Source organism: Acomys russatus, chromosome 19 (genome assembly GCF_903995435.1).
Source record: "Acomys russatus chromosome 19, mAcoRus1.1, whole genome shotgun sequence".
Lineage (NCBI taxonomy): Eukaryota > Metazoa > Chordata > Mammalia > Rodentia > Muridae > Acomys > Acomys russatus.
The window spans coordinates 17,222,930-17,239,476 of NC_067155.1; the positions used below are offsets into that span (position 1 = coordinate 17,222,930).

Here is a 16,547-nt window from a genome sequence, read left to right on the forward strand (position 1 = left end):
ACAGGCTGTACAGACAATTGTTTACTCGTTATATTCTTGGCCCCTTTGCGGAGGGGGGGGGTTGGGCCAAAGGTCCGGGCCCAGCATGCACCCCCACTTATTTGGGGCCTGACCCTCCCCCAGGTCTGCTAGGTCCACAAGGACCAGAGTGTCAGGCCAGTGGAGGTAGCGATGTGGGGAGTGTAGTGCAGAGTGTGGAGCCACAATAGGGCAGAGAGAAGCAAGGGTGTGGGGACGGGTGGAGCAGGACGCAGGAGCTGAGTCCCAGGGGGCCTGGAAGGCTTTGGCCTGTCCCGTTGGGCTGGGACTCAAAGCAGGCGACAGGCATTGCCCACGTTATCAGCTGAGGTGTCGAGATTGTGGCTGTAGGAGGACTCCCAGTCTCTCAGGAACACGGACACCAGCTGGCTGTGCAAGCCACCGTGCCCGTTCTGTGTCACCAGCAGGGAGGTGCCCGCTGTCTGCGTGAAGTAGCTCCCAGACCAGTTGGAGGTTCCTGTGGGGATAGGGGCGGAGTAAGAGTCTGATGGGAGGCCAGGCTCTAGTGCCCAACGCCCTCCCTCCTTCGATGTGCCCACCCGATACCGGGGGTAGGGGGGGATGGGAGGCTGGGGGAGGGGGAAGACACGGGGGGGGAGGGGTGCACTCACCAATGTACGTATCTCGTTCAGTCACCATGTACTTGTTGTGGTTGACGCGGGCGTAGGGGATTCGAGCCTGGGCCTCATCCGCAGGGACCACAAACAGTTTCTGCGGGGGAGGTGAGGCTGGTGAGAGGAGGGGCTCAAGGTGCAGTACGGGGGGACAGGGGACGGGGGGAAGCTCTGAGCAGTTCTGAGGCAACGGCAGGGTAGGCATATAAGTGGCTTCTCCATATGGTGCTTGGCTGCTTCCCTGGGGTGGGGTGGATCCTTGGACCAAAATAGGGCCCAGCGCAGCTGGTCCTCAGTAAATACCAGCTGAGGCGGGGTGGGGGTGGGGATACAGACCTACAGTGGCTCTTGTTTCAACCCAAAGCCTCATCTCTGACGTCCTTTTTCTAAAGTCTGTCTCTGCTCAGTCTCTTTCCCTTCTGTTTCATTTTTGTTTTGTTTTGTTTTGATTTTTCAAGACAGGGTCTCTCTGTGTAGCCTTGACTGTCCTGGACTCACTTTGTAGACCAGGCTGGCCTCGGACACACAGCGATCCACCTGCCTCTGCCGCCCGAGTGCTGGGATTAAAGGAGTGCGCCACCACCGCTCAGTTTAAGAAGTCTTTCTTAAACACTAGTATGTGGTAGGTGCCTCCTCCGCGTCAGCCCCAACCCATCGCAACCCCTCAGACCCCAGGCACGATTCACAGTTTCCTCTCGTGGCTGGACACTCGGGTCAGCCTTGTCACAGCTTGTGGTTCATGTTGGCTGTGTCTCCAGCACTATGCGCAGTGGGATGCGTGCTTACCACCTGAACGTCCGCGTGGGTATGGTTGTCACGAAGGGCAGCCAGGGAGAGCAGGAAGGACCGCATGGATGGCTCAGAGTGGCCCCAGCAGCTGACCAGCAAGCGCACTTTGACGCCCCGTTCATAGGCGGCCCGTCGCAGCCCATCGTCGATGGCGGGCCAGAACCTGGGGTGCAGGAGGGAAGGGGGGAAGAGGCACATTTTTCTTTTTAATATTTTGTTTGTTTTATTTTGAGAAAGGTTTCTCTGTGCGGCCCTGGCTGTCCTGGAACTCACTCTGTAGACCAGGGTGCCCTGGAACTCACAGTGATCCTCCTGCCTCTACCACCAGACTTTTTTTTTTTTTAATGTATTTAATTTTATTTTTTGTGCATTGGTATGGAGGTGTCAGATTCCTTGGAACTGGAATTACAGACAATTGTGAGCTGCCATGTGGGTGCTGGGAATTGAACCCAGGTCCTTTGGAAGAGCAGACAGTGCTCTTAATCACTGAGCCATCTCTCCAGCCCGACCAGGCGCTTTTTTTTTTTTGCTTTTCTAAGACAGGGTTTTTCTGTGTTGCCTTGACTGTCCTGGACTCACTTTGTAGATCAGACTGACCTCGAACTCACAACAATCGCTTACCTCTGCTTTTTTAATTTTTAAAAATTATATACTTGCCGGGCATGGTGGCACACACCTTTAATCCCAGCACTGGGAGGCAGAGGCAGGTGGATCTCCATGAGTTCAAGGCCAAAAAGATTTACTTATTGGTTTGTTTTTTTTTTTTTTAAGAATTCGATATTGTTTTAACTGTGTACAGCTGTGTCTGCATGTAGGCGTGTGCATGTGAGGGCTAAGGGCCACAAGAAGACAAAGGCGGGGCTGGAGAGATGGCTCAGTGGTTAAGAGTGCCGCCTGCTCTTCCAAAGGTCCTGAGTTCAATTCCCAGCAACCACATAGTGGCTCATAACCATCTGTAATGTGATATGGCGCCCTCTTCTGGCTTGCAGGTGTACATGCAAGCAGAGCACTGTGTACATAATAATAAATAAATCTTAAAAAAAAAAAAGACAAAGGCATGAGATCACTTGGGGCTACAGTTACAGATGGTTGTGAGCCTCGTGACGTGGGTGCTGGGATTTGAACCCCGGGTCCTTTGGAAGAGCAACAAGTGCTCTTACCACTGAGCCATCTCCCAGGCACAAAAGATGCATTTATTTTCATCTTATGTGTATGCGTGTTTCACCGTCATGTCTATGTGCAGCACCCTAGAAGAGGCACTCACCTTCAGCTTCGGGGCTTTTGGGCTCCCAAACCTCCAGAAGACCCCAGCCCTGGCTCGCCATCCCTCTCCCTCCATATTCCTCAGCCCCCTGTTTCTGGCTACTATTTGGGTACCCCAAAACTCGGCCTCTCATCTTTGTTTTGAGACAGTTTCGCTCTGTAAACAAGGCTGGTCTCCATCCTTCCAAAGGGTGGGATTACCATGCCCGACTTCCTCTCGTGTCATGCATGTGTGCGTGCGCATGCGTGAGTGTGTATTGTGTGTGTGTATGCACACTCACTTCGAATTACAGGCAATTGTGAGCCACTTGACATGGGTGTTAGGAACTAATGTAGGCGCTGGGAACCAAAGGCAGAAAACGTTCTGTTTTGTTTTGTTTTGTTTTGTTTTTCGTTTTTGTCAAGATAGGGCATCTCTGTGTTGCATGAACTCTGGCTGTCCAGGGCTCGCTTTGTAGACCAGGCTGGCCTTGAACCCACTGAAATCCGCCTGCCTCTGCCTCCCCAGATTACAGGTATGTACCAATGAGCCTGCACTTTGCTTTTTTTCCCCCAAGACAGGGTCTCTCTGTGTAGCCTTGGCTGTCCTGGACTCACTTTGTAGACCAGGCTGGCCTCGAACTCACAGAGACCCCCACCTGCCTCTGCCTCCCAAGGGCTGGGATTAAAGGCGTGCGCCACCACCTCCAGGCACCAGGAAACATTCTCAACTGGTGAGCCATCTCCACAGCTCCAATCCACCTTTCTTTTTTAAAAGAGAGGGTCTCTTACTGCATGTGGGAAGTGGAACGTCTCAATTCAGCAGAGATGGCTAGCCAGTGAACCTTCCGGATTCGCTTATCTCTGTGTCCGCCCCCGCCCCCCCCTTGATGTGTGGGTAAACGATGCACGCCGTCATGCCTACCCTTTTTCTGAGGTGCTAGGGATCCAAACACATTCAATCACACACACACCTCGCCCCACCTCTTTTTGGTGACACTAGGGACCGACAGCAAGAGCTCTGTGGCTCTATGGCTGAGTAACACCACTCGCCCTTGTATCTGCTGTCCTTCCTGGGCCTCCTGGCCCCCTTACTCTCAGAGGCCCCTCCCCGTGCTGAGCCCCGCCCCTTCCCGTGGTACCTGCGTGGGTGGGAGAACTCCATAGTGGGCAGGTAGTTCATGACTGCAATGTAGATGAAGCTCCGCGCATTGTCCACCACGTTGAGCAGAGCCTTCAGGTCTGGGGTGCGGCCACTCGGACAGAGTGGCGGGGGTGCACTCTGAAGGTGAGAGGATTAGTCAGCCCCTGTGTCCTGCCAGGCAGAGTGTCACGGTGGGCCCCCAAGTGAGGCTAGTTCACCATGAACCCAGCCCTGTGGAACTCACTAAAAACCAGCCTCCGCGAAAGGGAGGGGTAATTACCGTTATGTTTTGAAGGTGAGGAAACTGGCACAGAAAGGGTAAGCTACTTGCCTAAGGTCACACAGCCAGTCAATCAGTGCAGCCTGCACTGAACTGCTTCGTTCCAGAATTCATACTCTTTTTTTTTTTGTTTTGTTTTGTTTTGTTTTTCGAGACAGGGTTTCTCTGTGTAGCGTTGGCTGTCCTGGCCTCACTTTGTAGACCAGGCTGGCCTCGAACCTACAGCGATCCACCTGCCTCTGCCTCCCGAGTGCTGGGATTAAAGGCGTGTGCCACCACGCCCAGCTCAGAATTCATATTCTTGATTCAGCAGCAATAGTGTCACTTTGTTACTTGGAGAAGACTTGTTTGAAATGCAAATTCTTTCTTTTTTTCTTTTTTTTTTTTGGTTTTTGTTTTTTCGAGACAGGGTTTCTCTGTGTAGCCTTGACTCTCCTGGACTCACTTTGTAGACCAGGCTGGCCTCGAACCTACAGCGATCCACCTGCCTCTGCCTCCCGAGTGCTGGGATTAAAGGCTTGCGCCACCACCGCCCTACTTGATATGGAAAATCTTTTCTTTTTTCTTGGTGTGTGAGTGTGAGATAAATGTGTGCAGCCCATGTGCCACAGTGTGTGAACGGAGGTCAGAGGACACTCTTGGGTGCTGGTCCCTTTGCTGACATTCCTACTGAGGGGCCGGGGTGATGGCCGTGTGGAGTTACAGCTATGCCAGGCTTTCCGTGAGCCCTGGGGATAGGGTTTTAGCGAGGCCGCCAGGCAGCTGTTTGGAGATCTTTCCTCTAGTCACCGTCCTCTGTCACATCCAGTCCCAGCCAGGCAACTTCTCATGTGTCAGGGATCACAATGGTCCCTTTGCTCCGGGTCCCCTCGGAAACTGCAGCTCTAAATGGAGAAGTGGCCGTGAAAGAAGGAAGTAGTCATCTCTGTGGCTTAGGAAGGGTACCAAAGAGCACGCTTCCCTGTATCCCTCATGCGTGACCTTCTACCACAGCACTGGGCTTGATGGCTGGCCCAAGGGGAAATACAGGGAGCCCAAGTGACCTTCCTCAACTGTAAAATGCAGCAACAGCTGAAAACCATGGTGCTTTGTCTCTCATGTGCAGTATTCGCCCCATGGAAGAGTCAGTGCTGGATGGGGGCCAATTTTCCTCTAACTCGTCACTCAGGATGCTGAGACAGGAGGATCGAGAGTTGGGTGTTAAGCTTGGGCTAGGAAGACCCGTTTCAGAAAGAAAAAGAGGTGGGAGCTCTGGTAATGTCGGCATCTGGGAGTGGAGGTAGGAGGACGGGACGTTCAAGGCTAGCCTCGGCTAAGTAGGGAGTCCTTTCACTTAGCGGGAAGATCTTTCACTGAAGCAGAGATTACAGATTTGCATAGGCGGCTGGCCAGAGAACTCCAAAACTCCACCTCCCTGAGGCTGGATTGCTGGCACATGCTATGGTGCTGGTGGTTTTTTTTTTGGGGGGGTTGGTTTTTTTTGTTTGTTTGTTTTGGGTTTTTCGAGACAGGGTCTCTCTGTGTAGCCTTGGCTGTCCTGGACTCACTTTGTAGACCAGGCTGGCCTCAAACTCACAGCAATCCACCTGCCTCTGCCTCCTGAGTGCTGGGATTAAAGGTGTGCACCACTACTGCCTGGCTTTGTTTTGCTTATTTATTTATTTTTTTAAAGATTTATTTATTTATTATGTACACAGTGCTCAGCCTCCATGTACACCTATAGGCCAGAAGAGGGCGCCAGATCTCATTATAGATGGTTGTGAGCCACCATGTGGTTGCTGGGAATTAAACTCAGGACCTTTGGAAGAACAGTCAGTGCTCTTAACCTCTGAGCCATCTCTCCAGCCCGGTTTTTTTTTTTTTTTTTTGGTTTTTCGAGACAGGGTTTCTCTGTGTAGCCTTGGCCATCCTGGACTCACTTTGTAGACCAGGCTGACCTCAACTCACAGTGATCCACCTGCCTCTGCCTCCCGAGTGCTGGGATTAAAGGCGTGTGCCACCACGCCCGGCTCAGCCCCTGTTTTTGCTTTTTTGTTTTTTAATGTGGGTGTTAGGGACCCACAAACAGGTCCTCATGTTTGCGTAGTCAAACAGTCCACTCAGCCCTCTCCCCAGCTTCGGTCTAGTTTTGATTTCTTTAAATAGGAAGATTTGGTGAACAAGCTTCTGCCTAGCATGTGATGCAAGGTCCGGGTTCCGTTTCCCAGGACTAGAATCTAAAAAAGTAGACGGGAACCAGAAATTTGGTCTGGGGATGTTGCTCTGTTGGTGCTTGCTTGCCTAGCCCTGCCTAGAAGAACTAACCACCCGCCATGCACTTGGTGGCGCGTTGCCTGTAAGCCCAGCACTGAGGAGGTCAAAGGTGGTTGGTCAGAAGCTCAGTGCAGCTGGGGGGGGGGGGGGATGGCTCTGTGGATAAGAGTGGCTTGCTGCTTTTCCAGAGGACCCAAGTTCAATTCCTAGCACCCTCATCTGGTGGCTCGCCACTCACAGCTCCAGGGGAATTGGAAACCTCTTCTGGACTCTGTGGGGATCCACTTGTTTGTGCGCGTGTACATGGAGACTCACATACATACACATAAATCGGAAAAGGGTTTTCTGGTTGTTGTTTTTTGTTTGTTTGTTTGTTTGTTTTTTTGCAATAGGGTCTCTCTCTCTATAGACCTGGCTATCCTGGAATTTGCTGTGTAGAACGGGCTAGCCTTGAACTAACAGACATCTGTCTCCTGAGTGTTGGGATTAAAGGTATAGAATACATTAAAGGTGTGGCCGATTAAAAAAAAAAAAAGGTGTGGCCGATAAAATAAATTTGGGAGGGAGGGGGAGGGAAGAAGACTGAGCTTTTAATTTCAGCACTCAGGTGCCAAAGGCAGATAGAGTCCAGGCTGGCCAGGGCTACATGGTGAGAGACCCTGTGTCAAACTAAAAATGAATAAATGAAAAAAGCTACCCGTGACTATATTAGACAGCACCAAGAACTTGGGGTACCTGAGCCCATGTGCACCTCACACAGGTTGGAAATGCCTGGATATCTGTTTTCCACATTGATCAGTGCTGAGGGGAGGTTAAGGCACCGCCCCAAGCTGGGCAGTGGTGGCGCACGCCTTTAATCCCAGCACTCGGGAGGCAGCGGCAGGCGGATCGCTGTGAGTTCGAGGCCAACCTGGTCTACAAAGCGAGTCCAGGACGGCCAAGGCTACACAGAGAAACCCTGTCTCGAAAAAACCAAAACCAAAACAAAAACAAAACCGTAATAAATAAATAAATAGGTAGATAAATAAAAACGAAAGAAAATAAAAGATACCGCCCAGGCTTTTGATGAAGTCGTATGACCAAGGGTGATAATCCAGATTCCCTCCCCAATAAGTAGTAAGCAGGCGAGGTGGAGGCCATAAGAGATGATGTGTGGATGGACAGAAACATGTGAGGCCCTATTCCCGCCCCCCCAACTTACCGCCAGGTAGGCCAGTGCTGGTGTGCCATTGAGGCAGATTTCCATTGGGGTCTCTTGGTTGTAGCGGGTGTCAAAGGGCCGTGGCCAGGTTGACGGAATGGAGCTACCTGCCTGGCCCAGGAACCAGTAGGCCTCAAAAATCTTGGTCAGGTCCCGAGCGAGGCAGCTGCAGTTGTACATGACCACTCCCAGCTCCTTGACCTGTGGGAGAGCAGTGCTGAGCTTGGGGACGGTAGACCCGGTGCCCACAGACGACAGGAACGCTCACGGTCTGTCGGCTTCCTCAGCCGACTCTGTTCTCTGTCACTCAGTCTCTCCTGAGCCTTTAACTCTGAAGAGCTAACATCCTGGAACTTAAAAGCACAGCGATGTGGCTGGAGAGAGGGCTCCAGAGGTTAAGAGCTCTGGCTGCTCTTCCAAAGGTCACGAGTTCAATTCCCAGCAACCGCATGGTGGCTCACAGCCATCTATAAGGAGATCTGATGCCCTCTTCTGGCGTGCAGGCATACACACTGGCAGAGCACTGTATACAAAAGTAAATCTTAAAAAAAAAAAAATGCACAGCTATGAATTTGGCTTATGCTTTGAAGAAACATTGCCATGTTCCAGGTTCTTTTTTTTTTTTTCTTGTGGTACTGGGTATTAAAACTAGGGCCTTATCCATTGGATGCTCCCATTGAGCCGCACCCCAGGCCCTCACCAGGGGATTCTAGAGAGCTTCTTTACCACTCAAGTACAGGCCCTGCCCTTTAAGATTGTTCATTTTTGGTTGTTTGAGACGGAGTTTTTCTGTATAGACCAGGCTATCCTACAACTCTCAGATATCTGCCTGCCTCAGTTTCCCAAGTGCTGGGATTAAAGGTGTGTGCCACCATGCCTGGGTCCCTAAATTTAATTTAATTTTATTTTTTGCGACAAGGTCTCACTAAATTATTATGGCTGGCCTTGAAATTTCACTCATCCTGCCTCAGAGTCTCAAGGGCCAGGTCCTGTGAACTGGGTGTTTCCAGAGACATTGCAAGCCCACCACTTCTACCCTGTACCAGCCTGCTCCTGCTCAGTCTCAGCTGTTGGCTCCTCAGGCTGTGCCAGGTACTCCCCTGGGCCCTCACTAGGACCCTCTGGTGACAAGGCCATTGCCCCACTGGGCGGGAAGACAGGCATACAGGAATACGTGTCTTCAGCATGTCTCTGAATGACGGTTGAGAGTCCGAGTCTAGGGAAGTATTTATTGGGGTTAATTGGAGTCAAGTCGGCCTGAGTCAGTCCCTTTCCTGCTAGACCCTGCCAAGGAGATTAGCCATCTCCTTTGGGGACCCTTCCTGAGGCCTCAGGTTGGATCGGGTGTCTCCTTTGGACTGCTGCACTCGGTCCACTGTGTTCCCTGAGCTCTGCACACACACTCGCGTGCCCGCATACATGCACACATGCACGCACACACACACACACGAGCACACACGTGCATGCACACGCGCGCGAACACACAGGAACACACATGCACATGCGCGCGCGCACAGGCACGTGCACACACGTATGTGCACACATGCGTGCACACACAAGCACAGGTGCACACATACACGCACACACACGCAAACACACAGGAACACACATGCACATGCGCGCGCACACAGGCACGTGCACATATGCATGTGCACACACGTGCGCGCGCACACACATGCACACACACATGAGCACACGTACACGTGCACACACAGGAACACACATGCACATGTGCGCACACACAGGCACGTACACACACGCATGTGCACACACATGCACACACGTGCGTGCACACAAGCACAGGTGCACGCACACACATACACGCACACACACGCAAACACACAGGAACACACATGCACATGCACGCACACACAGGCATGTGCACACACATGCGCACACACAGGCACACACACACACACACACACCTCCACATTCTACCCTTGACACCCCTGCCCTTGCCACCTCCCAACCTCACCTCTAAGCTCCTGCCTCTGCCCTCCCCCGCCCCCCACCTTACAGCTAGCCCCTCTTGTTTTCATCTCCATCCCATCTCAACTTTGACCCTTTATCTGCCTATACCCCGATCCCTGACCAACCCTCTATTTGTAGGGGACCCCCGGACAGCACCTCCACCTCCGTCTCGGCTGCCTCCTCTGCCTGTCCACCCCAACCCCATCCTTAGCCATTCTGCTTGCATCCCAACCACCCCACACTCAAACTCCCCACCTAGGCCCCCCCATTTTGTACCTCACTTTTGCCCGTACCCATACTCTATCCATGACCCTCTGCCTGTACCACCACACGCCCCATCCCCCGATCCTGATACTATCATCTCAAACCCCAGACTTTTGCCTATTTCTTCTCCATTCTGGCCCAGAGCCCTCTGGGGCGTGGCTGCCTGGTGACAGGAAGCTTGCCTGTTACCTCCATGTTCCCAGAGTTCCCCAGGTCAGAGACGGGCTTCAAATACAACACACAAGGGATTGTACAATGAGGCCAGGTAAGTAAGTGGGCAGGGCCTTGAGGACTCTGTGTCCTGCCATCAGGGCTTAAAGGGAGGGGGCTGGAGGGATGGCTCAGTGGTTAAGAACACTGTCTGCTCTTCCAAAGGTCCCGAGTTCAATTCTCAGCAGCCACATAGTGGCTCATAACCATCTATAATGAGATCTGGTGCCTTTTTCTGGCGTGTAGGTGTACATGCAGGCAGAGCACTGTATACATAATAAATACATAAATCATTAGCCGGGTCCTGGTGGCGCACGCCTTTCATCCCAGCACTCGGGAGGCAGAGGCAGGCGGATCCCTGTGAGTTCAAGGCCAGCCTGGTCTACAAAGTGAGTCCAGGACAGCAAGGCTACACAGAAAAGCCCTGTCTTAAAAAACCAAAACATAAAAACAAAAACAAAACAAAACAAAAAACCCCACAAAGGACTCAAAGGGAACCCTGGGCTGCAGCAGGAACAAGGCAGTTGAGGGCTGAACCACAGGGGGTATAGGGAGGTCCAGGGGGAATTCAAGCAAGGTGGGCAGGGCATGTACACACAGACCTGAGTCAGCGAGCGCCAGTCCATGTTGGCACTGCCCAGGTAAAAGTGGGTCTGATCTACCACCCAGAACTTGGTGTGCAGGACGCCATGGGTTAGTTTCTGCATGTCCACCATTCGGACCTGGGCACCTGTGGTCAACAGGGGCAGCAGTCAGGGGCCAGCTTGGGCAACCCCAGGCCCACCACCTCTGCCCCCACTCCTCTCCATGCCCCCTTCCTGGGCTGTTGCCCACTTACCACTCTGTAGCAGGGACTGCAGATCAGCCAGAGGTCCATTGGGTTTGCTCACAGCGATGCGAACCTGCACACCCCGGGGTGCTAGAGCCTGAAGCTTCTGGAGAATCTCTTCACCCTGTGGGAGACAGCTGCTGAGGGGTGGGGCCAGCCACTGGGCTAATGTCACGCTCACAGGTACCCCAAAAGGATGAAATGACCGCCACCGCCGGGCAGTGGTGGTGCACACCTTTAATACCAGCTCTCGGGAGGCAGAGGCAGGCGGATCGCTGTGAGTTCCAGGCCAGCCTGGTCTACAAAGTGAGTCCAAGGACAGTCAAGGCTACACAGAGAGACCCTGTCTCAAAATAAAGTAAAAACTAAATAAAAAGAATGAAATGGCCTCACCTTCCAGTAGAGGACTCACAGATTCCAATACTAAAATCCTTCACTTTTTTTTTTTTCTTTTCTCTCTGTGTGGGTGTGTGGTGCTGCGGATGGAACTCATAGTCCCGCATGTGATAGGCGAGTGTTCTACCACGGAGTTATATATACACTCCCCTTTTTATGAAGTGTGTGTGCATGTGTGTGCACGTGTGTAACACACGCATGTGGATGTCAGAGGACAAACTTTCAGGAGTCAGTTCTCCTAACTGTGGGTTCCTGGGATTGAACTCAGACAGCCAGCCTTGTGTGACGACCAGTTTTACCTGTTGAGCCGTCTTACCAGCCACCGCTGTCCTATTTCAATTTATCATAAAGTCTCCTTAAGTTGGTCCAGCTGACCCACAAACTCGATTTATAGCTGCAGCAGGACTTGAACTTGAGATGCTCCCGCCTCAGCTTCTGAGTAGTGGGGGTGGGGGAGGGTGGGGGGCAGGAGGGGGGACGACTACCATCCTGCAGCACAAGGCCCGGCTTGCACCTGTGCTTCGATGCACATCCGTGGGAGCCTGGAAGAGGTATGAGCTTATATGGTGGGTATGAGCATGCGCCGTGTGTGTGTGTGTGTGTGTGTGTGTGTGTGTGTGTGTGTGTGTGTGTGTGTTCCTGTTTGTAAAAGGCCTCACTGTGTAGCTCAGATTGGCCAGCAACTCTATATCCACCTTTCCTCTCCATTCAGCCTTCAGAATGTTCCAGAACAATCATCTTTCTCTCTCTCTCTCTCTCTCTCTCTCCTCTCTCTCTCTCTCTCTCTCTCTCTCTCGTTTTTGTTTTTTTTGAGACAGGGTTTTGTAGGAACCAGGCCCGACTGGGCTGCCTGCCTGTCTTGCTGTTTCATGTCGTTTCTAGCAGCTTCCATGTCTGTGTTTTTTTTTCTTGGTTAGCTAGTCATGTTTACTGCTCTGAGAACGCGCCCCTCCCTTCCTCCAGACTTGTCCTCCTGTGTGCAATCACCTCTTGAGGGATTTCACCTGGGAGGAGGATTCCTGTTTTGCTGCCTATAAGAAGGCTCTTTGGAACTCTGAGGGGGAGGAGAATAATAAACCGCTACTGCGGCTGCTGCTCTCTTAGCACGAAGGACCCGCTGTGTTATTGTGTGTGTGTGTGTGCGCGCGCGCGCGCGCATGAGTTAAATCCGCAGTCCCTCGCCCTCAACTCGGTACCGCAGTGGTGCGGGCACCACAGGGTTTCACTGTGTAGCCTTGGCCTCTCTTTGTAGACCAGGCTGGCCTTGAACTCACAGTGATCCACCTGCCTCTGCCTTCCCGAGTGCTGGAATTAAAGGTCTGTGCCATCATGCCCAGTTTCTTCTTCTTCTTCTTCTTTTTTTAAGATTTTCTTAGGCAAGGTTTTTCTATGTAGACCTGGCTGCCCTGGAACTCCTATGCCTCCCGAGTGCTGGGGTTAAAGGCCTGTGCCACCATGCCCAGCTTTCTTTTTTTTTAAAGGTTTTCCTAGGCAGGGTTTCTCTGTGTAGCCCTGGCTGCCCTGGAACTCAGAGATCCGCCTGCCTCTGCCTCTCAGGTGTGCTGGGATTAAAGGCATGCGCCACCACCAGCCAGCAACACCCTATCTCAAAAGTAAACAGGCAGAAAGCGCTGAGTCTGCACCAGGCACTGGACTAATTTACACAGATTACCCCTCTGCATCGTCACATGAGCCCAATAGGGACTCAGTACACTGTTTGCAATTTTCAGATAAGATGAGGGAAGCCTGGGATGGGAGGAGACCTGCCTAAGGTCACACACAGCCAGGCTGGGGCTGGGCTGTAACCGGTTCTTTCTTTGCCCCAGGATTCAGGGTGACATCTGCAAGCCGATTCCATTATAACCAAAGTCACCCCTTGACATTCCAAGACCCCCAGGTAACCAGAACACACATACAAAAAAAACCCATCACCCTTAGTTCAGAAGGTTGTGTGACCGGACGACACTAAACACCTGTGTCCAGTCAGCCTGTAAGACACTCCCGCCTGTCTCCAGGGCAGCAGGAAGTCCCTCACCCTCCCTCTCCACTGCCACCCACAGCCAGTGGGGTTGGGAAGGGAGGCTCGCAGGTACCTGCTGGGCAGAGGGCTCTTGCGTGTGGGTGTCATTGTTGGTGAGGGTCCAGTAGAAGGACGCGATGTCCAGGCTGCTGTGAGCACCGGCAAGGAGGCCCAACCAGGCCTGGCTGGTGGAGGGGTTGCTCGTGGTGGCATTGGGGAACTCCAGACCCTCAGGAATGCTCTCCACCAGCACCGCCCTGAAGGGATGGGGGGATGGGGGGGGGGAGAGATACCGGTCAGTCATAGAGGGCCAGAGACAGGTGAGGATAGAAGGGCTATGCTGAGCCAGGCGGTGGTGGCCCACGCCTTTAATCCCAGCACTTGGGAGGCAGAGGCAGGCGGATAGCTGTGGGTTCGAGGCCAGCCTGGTCTACAAAGTGAGTCCAGGACTGCCAAGGCTACACAGAGAAACCCTGTCTCAAAAAACAGAAGGAGGAGGAGGAGGAAGAAGAGGAGGAGGGCTACGCTGGTCTCCAGATGTGGACAGAAAACTCGTGTGTGTGTGTGTGTGTCTCACTGCTCTGTCTAGAAGTGTGGGAGGGTTTGTGTGTGTGTGTGTGTGCGCACGCGCGCGTGCATGTCCTTCCACTGATGTGGATAGAAGACACTGTGCCCAAGTGTTCACAGACCCGTATAAAGGATGATGACGCTGTGGCTGCCATGGAAACAGCAAGGGGGGGCGGGGTGGACTGGGTATAGACTGTGGGGGCACTCACAACCCTCCCTCCCACCCTCACCGGAGTACCGAGTGCACTAGAGAGCAGAGTGCTCTTGCAGATTTCAGCGTCCCTGGGCTGGCGGGACCCCTCCCACCCACCGTCCAGTTCCCCTTCCACTTACTCGCAAGGGTCATAGCAGGGGGCTGGGCGCTGGTTGGGTCCAAACAGATGTAAGTCCCCGTACTCCCACAGAAACAGCTGAGTCATCAGGGCACCGAAGCCCACCACCGCCAGGATGAGGACCAGGAGGACCCAGCGGGCTTTCTACGGGGCGGGGCGGAGGAGGGGAGGAGAGCAGTCAGCCTATGCAAGGTGCTCATCGGCAGCCGTCTGGGAAAGTTCAAGGCTAGTGGCTTCCGCCTTACCTTCTCTGCTGCTTTCCACGCCTCGATTTCATTCACGGCCAGTTCCCTGGCAGGCTCCTCGACAGGGACCTTCAGCTGCGGGGCCAGGGAGAGGGGAAGTGGGAGTAATCGTGTGGTTTGGTGGGTCCCTTACCCTTCAGTACACCCAACCCCTCCCCGCTAGGCAATCCATCCTACCTCCTGGTACATCAGTTTAGGCTTCATCTTGCCCGGCAGCTGGTGGAGGGTGGGGGGCGTGGAGTGGGGGAAGCGACTGCAGATCGGAGGCGGCAAGGTGGGTGTGTCAGGGGCTGGAAACCGAGGTCAACGAAAAGCAGGCGCTGTGTAGGGCGTTCCGGGGTTTCTGAGGGCGTTGCAGAAAGTGGATGTTCTCGGGCTTGTGAGGTCCACTAAAAGCCTCTTTCCTCCCCATAACCACGAGACCCCCTGGTTCTGTGCCTGTCACCCAAAAAGAAGGAAGCTGGTCGCTGGTCAGCAGGGGTGTTGAAATCCCTAGAGGGTTTTTTTTTTTTCCTTGTCTCACTCCAATGCCATCATCCAAGCTGCCTTTCTTTCTTTCTTTTTTTTTTTTTTTCAAGCTGCCTTTCAAAGCGTCCAGCTTGTCCGTCATTCGCACCCACGTTGCTCCCCACCGGCACCCCGTTTTTGTTCCCTGCTGAGCTCGAATCTAGGTTTATTCCCAAAAGACACTCCTAGTTGGGGGGGGCACTAGAGCTCTGAATCCCTGTGCCTGGTTTTGCCCCCAGCATTGGCATGACTCACGGAATGTTCCAGGTGGAGCGTCTGCCTATTCCTCCCAGGTACCTACCTGACCAGACACCTGACGCTCAGACCTCAGGGTCATCTCAGCCTCCCGGTACCCTCCACATCCCACCCCCCCCCCCCCACCCTAATGAGACCCCGGCCTTACTCCGATGGCGGCTGCAACCTCGCTGGGGCCCCAGCTTCTGCCAAAGCAGCTGAGTAGGGGCAGGAGGAAGGAGGAGGAGTGGCCTCCGGGGGTCACGCCCACTGCAGCGGGGAGTCTGCGCAGTGCAAGCGTCTCCCGGCCTCCGGGGAAGAGGATGGCCCTGAGCAACCAGGCTGGTGTGGTGGGGGGGAGAGCACAGTGTTGGGGTGGGGGTGGGGGATGGGCTTCGCTTCCCCCATCCCCCGAGCCGGACCTAGAAGTCACAGAGAATCTCACCCCTTTTCCTGATGTGAATTTATGTACCACAAGGGCACTTAGTGGAAAGCAAATCATAGAGACGGAGTCTTTGAAGACGCTTGGATATAAAAACGGGGAGATCAAAGTTGAATAATGTAGCTGAAGACAGCCCACGCGGTGCTAAGGGAGGACTGCAGCGGAGGTGGTGGGTTTTCTGGTAGAGTCTGTTGGGATGACGGTAGTCCTTTTAAGTCGATCGTTATTTTTAGAGATTAAAATTTTTTTTAAAAACCCGAGACTTCTAGATCCCGTATTCTATCCAAGTAGAATTTAAAATTAAAAAAAAAAAAAAAAAAAAGCTACTTATGAATTCAGGTCTTCTGAGATAGGATCTCACACGGCCCAGGTTGGTGCACGTTTGACTTAAAGCTAGAAAAATAAACAGGCGGCTTCCTCTCACGTCTCACCCCTTAGCTGGATCGCAAACACACAGGAAGTAGACAGCGCCTGCACTGCTATTGAGACGAACGGCCGGTGGTTGCCTTCTAGGGATGGATGGCCCTCTTGGTTCGTGTATGTGTATTCCTGAGCTAGATCCAGGGCTTTGCAAACGCCCTACCGAGGCGCTACGTCCCCAGCCTGTTTTCTTAGTATTAGTGAACTTTTCGGGTGGGAGGCGAGTGATTTTCCATAAGGTCTCAGACGGCGGCCCAAGCTGGTCTGTAACTCACTAGATATATATATCCCAGGCTGGCCTTTTTGCAATCGTCCTGTTATTATAGCCTCGGTTCCTGAATAACCAGGGAGACTGAGGCAGGAAGTCTATGAGGTCCAGGTCAGCCCGGACTGCCGAGTAAGAGACCGTCTCAGAAAAAGAGCAAAAGCCAGGATCCAACAGGCAAGGACAAGTGCCAAGGTAATCTGAGGCTGAGGGGAAGACAGCAGCTTTTGAGTGGGCGAACTACGGGGGGGGGGGGGGGGGTGAAGGAGGAGAAAGAGAGACC

The 16,547-nt window shown here is 53.1% G+C and overlaps 1 protein-coding gene across 1 annotated transcript; it reads right to left on the reverse strand.

Moving 5' to 3' along the window:
* Positions 1-25: 25 nt before the first annotated feature.
* Pld3 (phospholipase D family member 3) lies at positions 26-14,621 on the reverse strand. Its single transcript, XM_051162665.1, has 11 exons — positions 14,574-14,621; positions 14,397-14,471; positions 14,153-14,295; positions 13,326-13,509; positions 10,846-10,960; positions 10,610-10,737; positions 7,563-7,763; positions 3,827-3,966; positions 1,440-1,605; positions 651-750; positions 26-496 (listed from the first exon to the last, which is right to left on the reverse strand). The coding sequence occupies exons 1-11, from the start codon at positions 14,598-14,600 to the stop codon at positions 309-311; spliced, it is 1,467 nt and encodes a 488-aa protein (XP_051018622.1). The 5' UTR covers positions 14,601-14,621; the 3' UTR covers positions 26-308.
* Positions 14,622-16,547: the final 1,926 nt, after the last annotated feature.

Excerpts from the sequence above, each read along its gene's own strand:
- Pld3 (XM_051162665.1), bottom strand. The coding sequence starts at position 14,600 with ATGAAGCCTAAACTGATGTACCAGGAG. Across the intron at positions 1,606-3,826 it reads GAGTTCTCCCACCCACGCAG|GTTCTGGCCCGCCATCGACG; the intron begins GTACCACGGGAA and ends CCTGCACCCCAG. Across the intron at positions 497-650 it reads TGAACGAGATACGTACATTG|GAACCTCCAACTGGTCTGGG; the intron begins GTGAGTGCACCC and ends CTATCCCCACAG.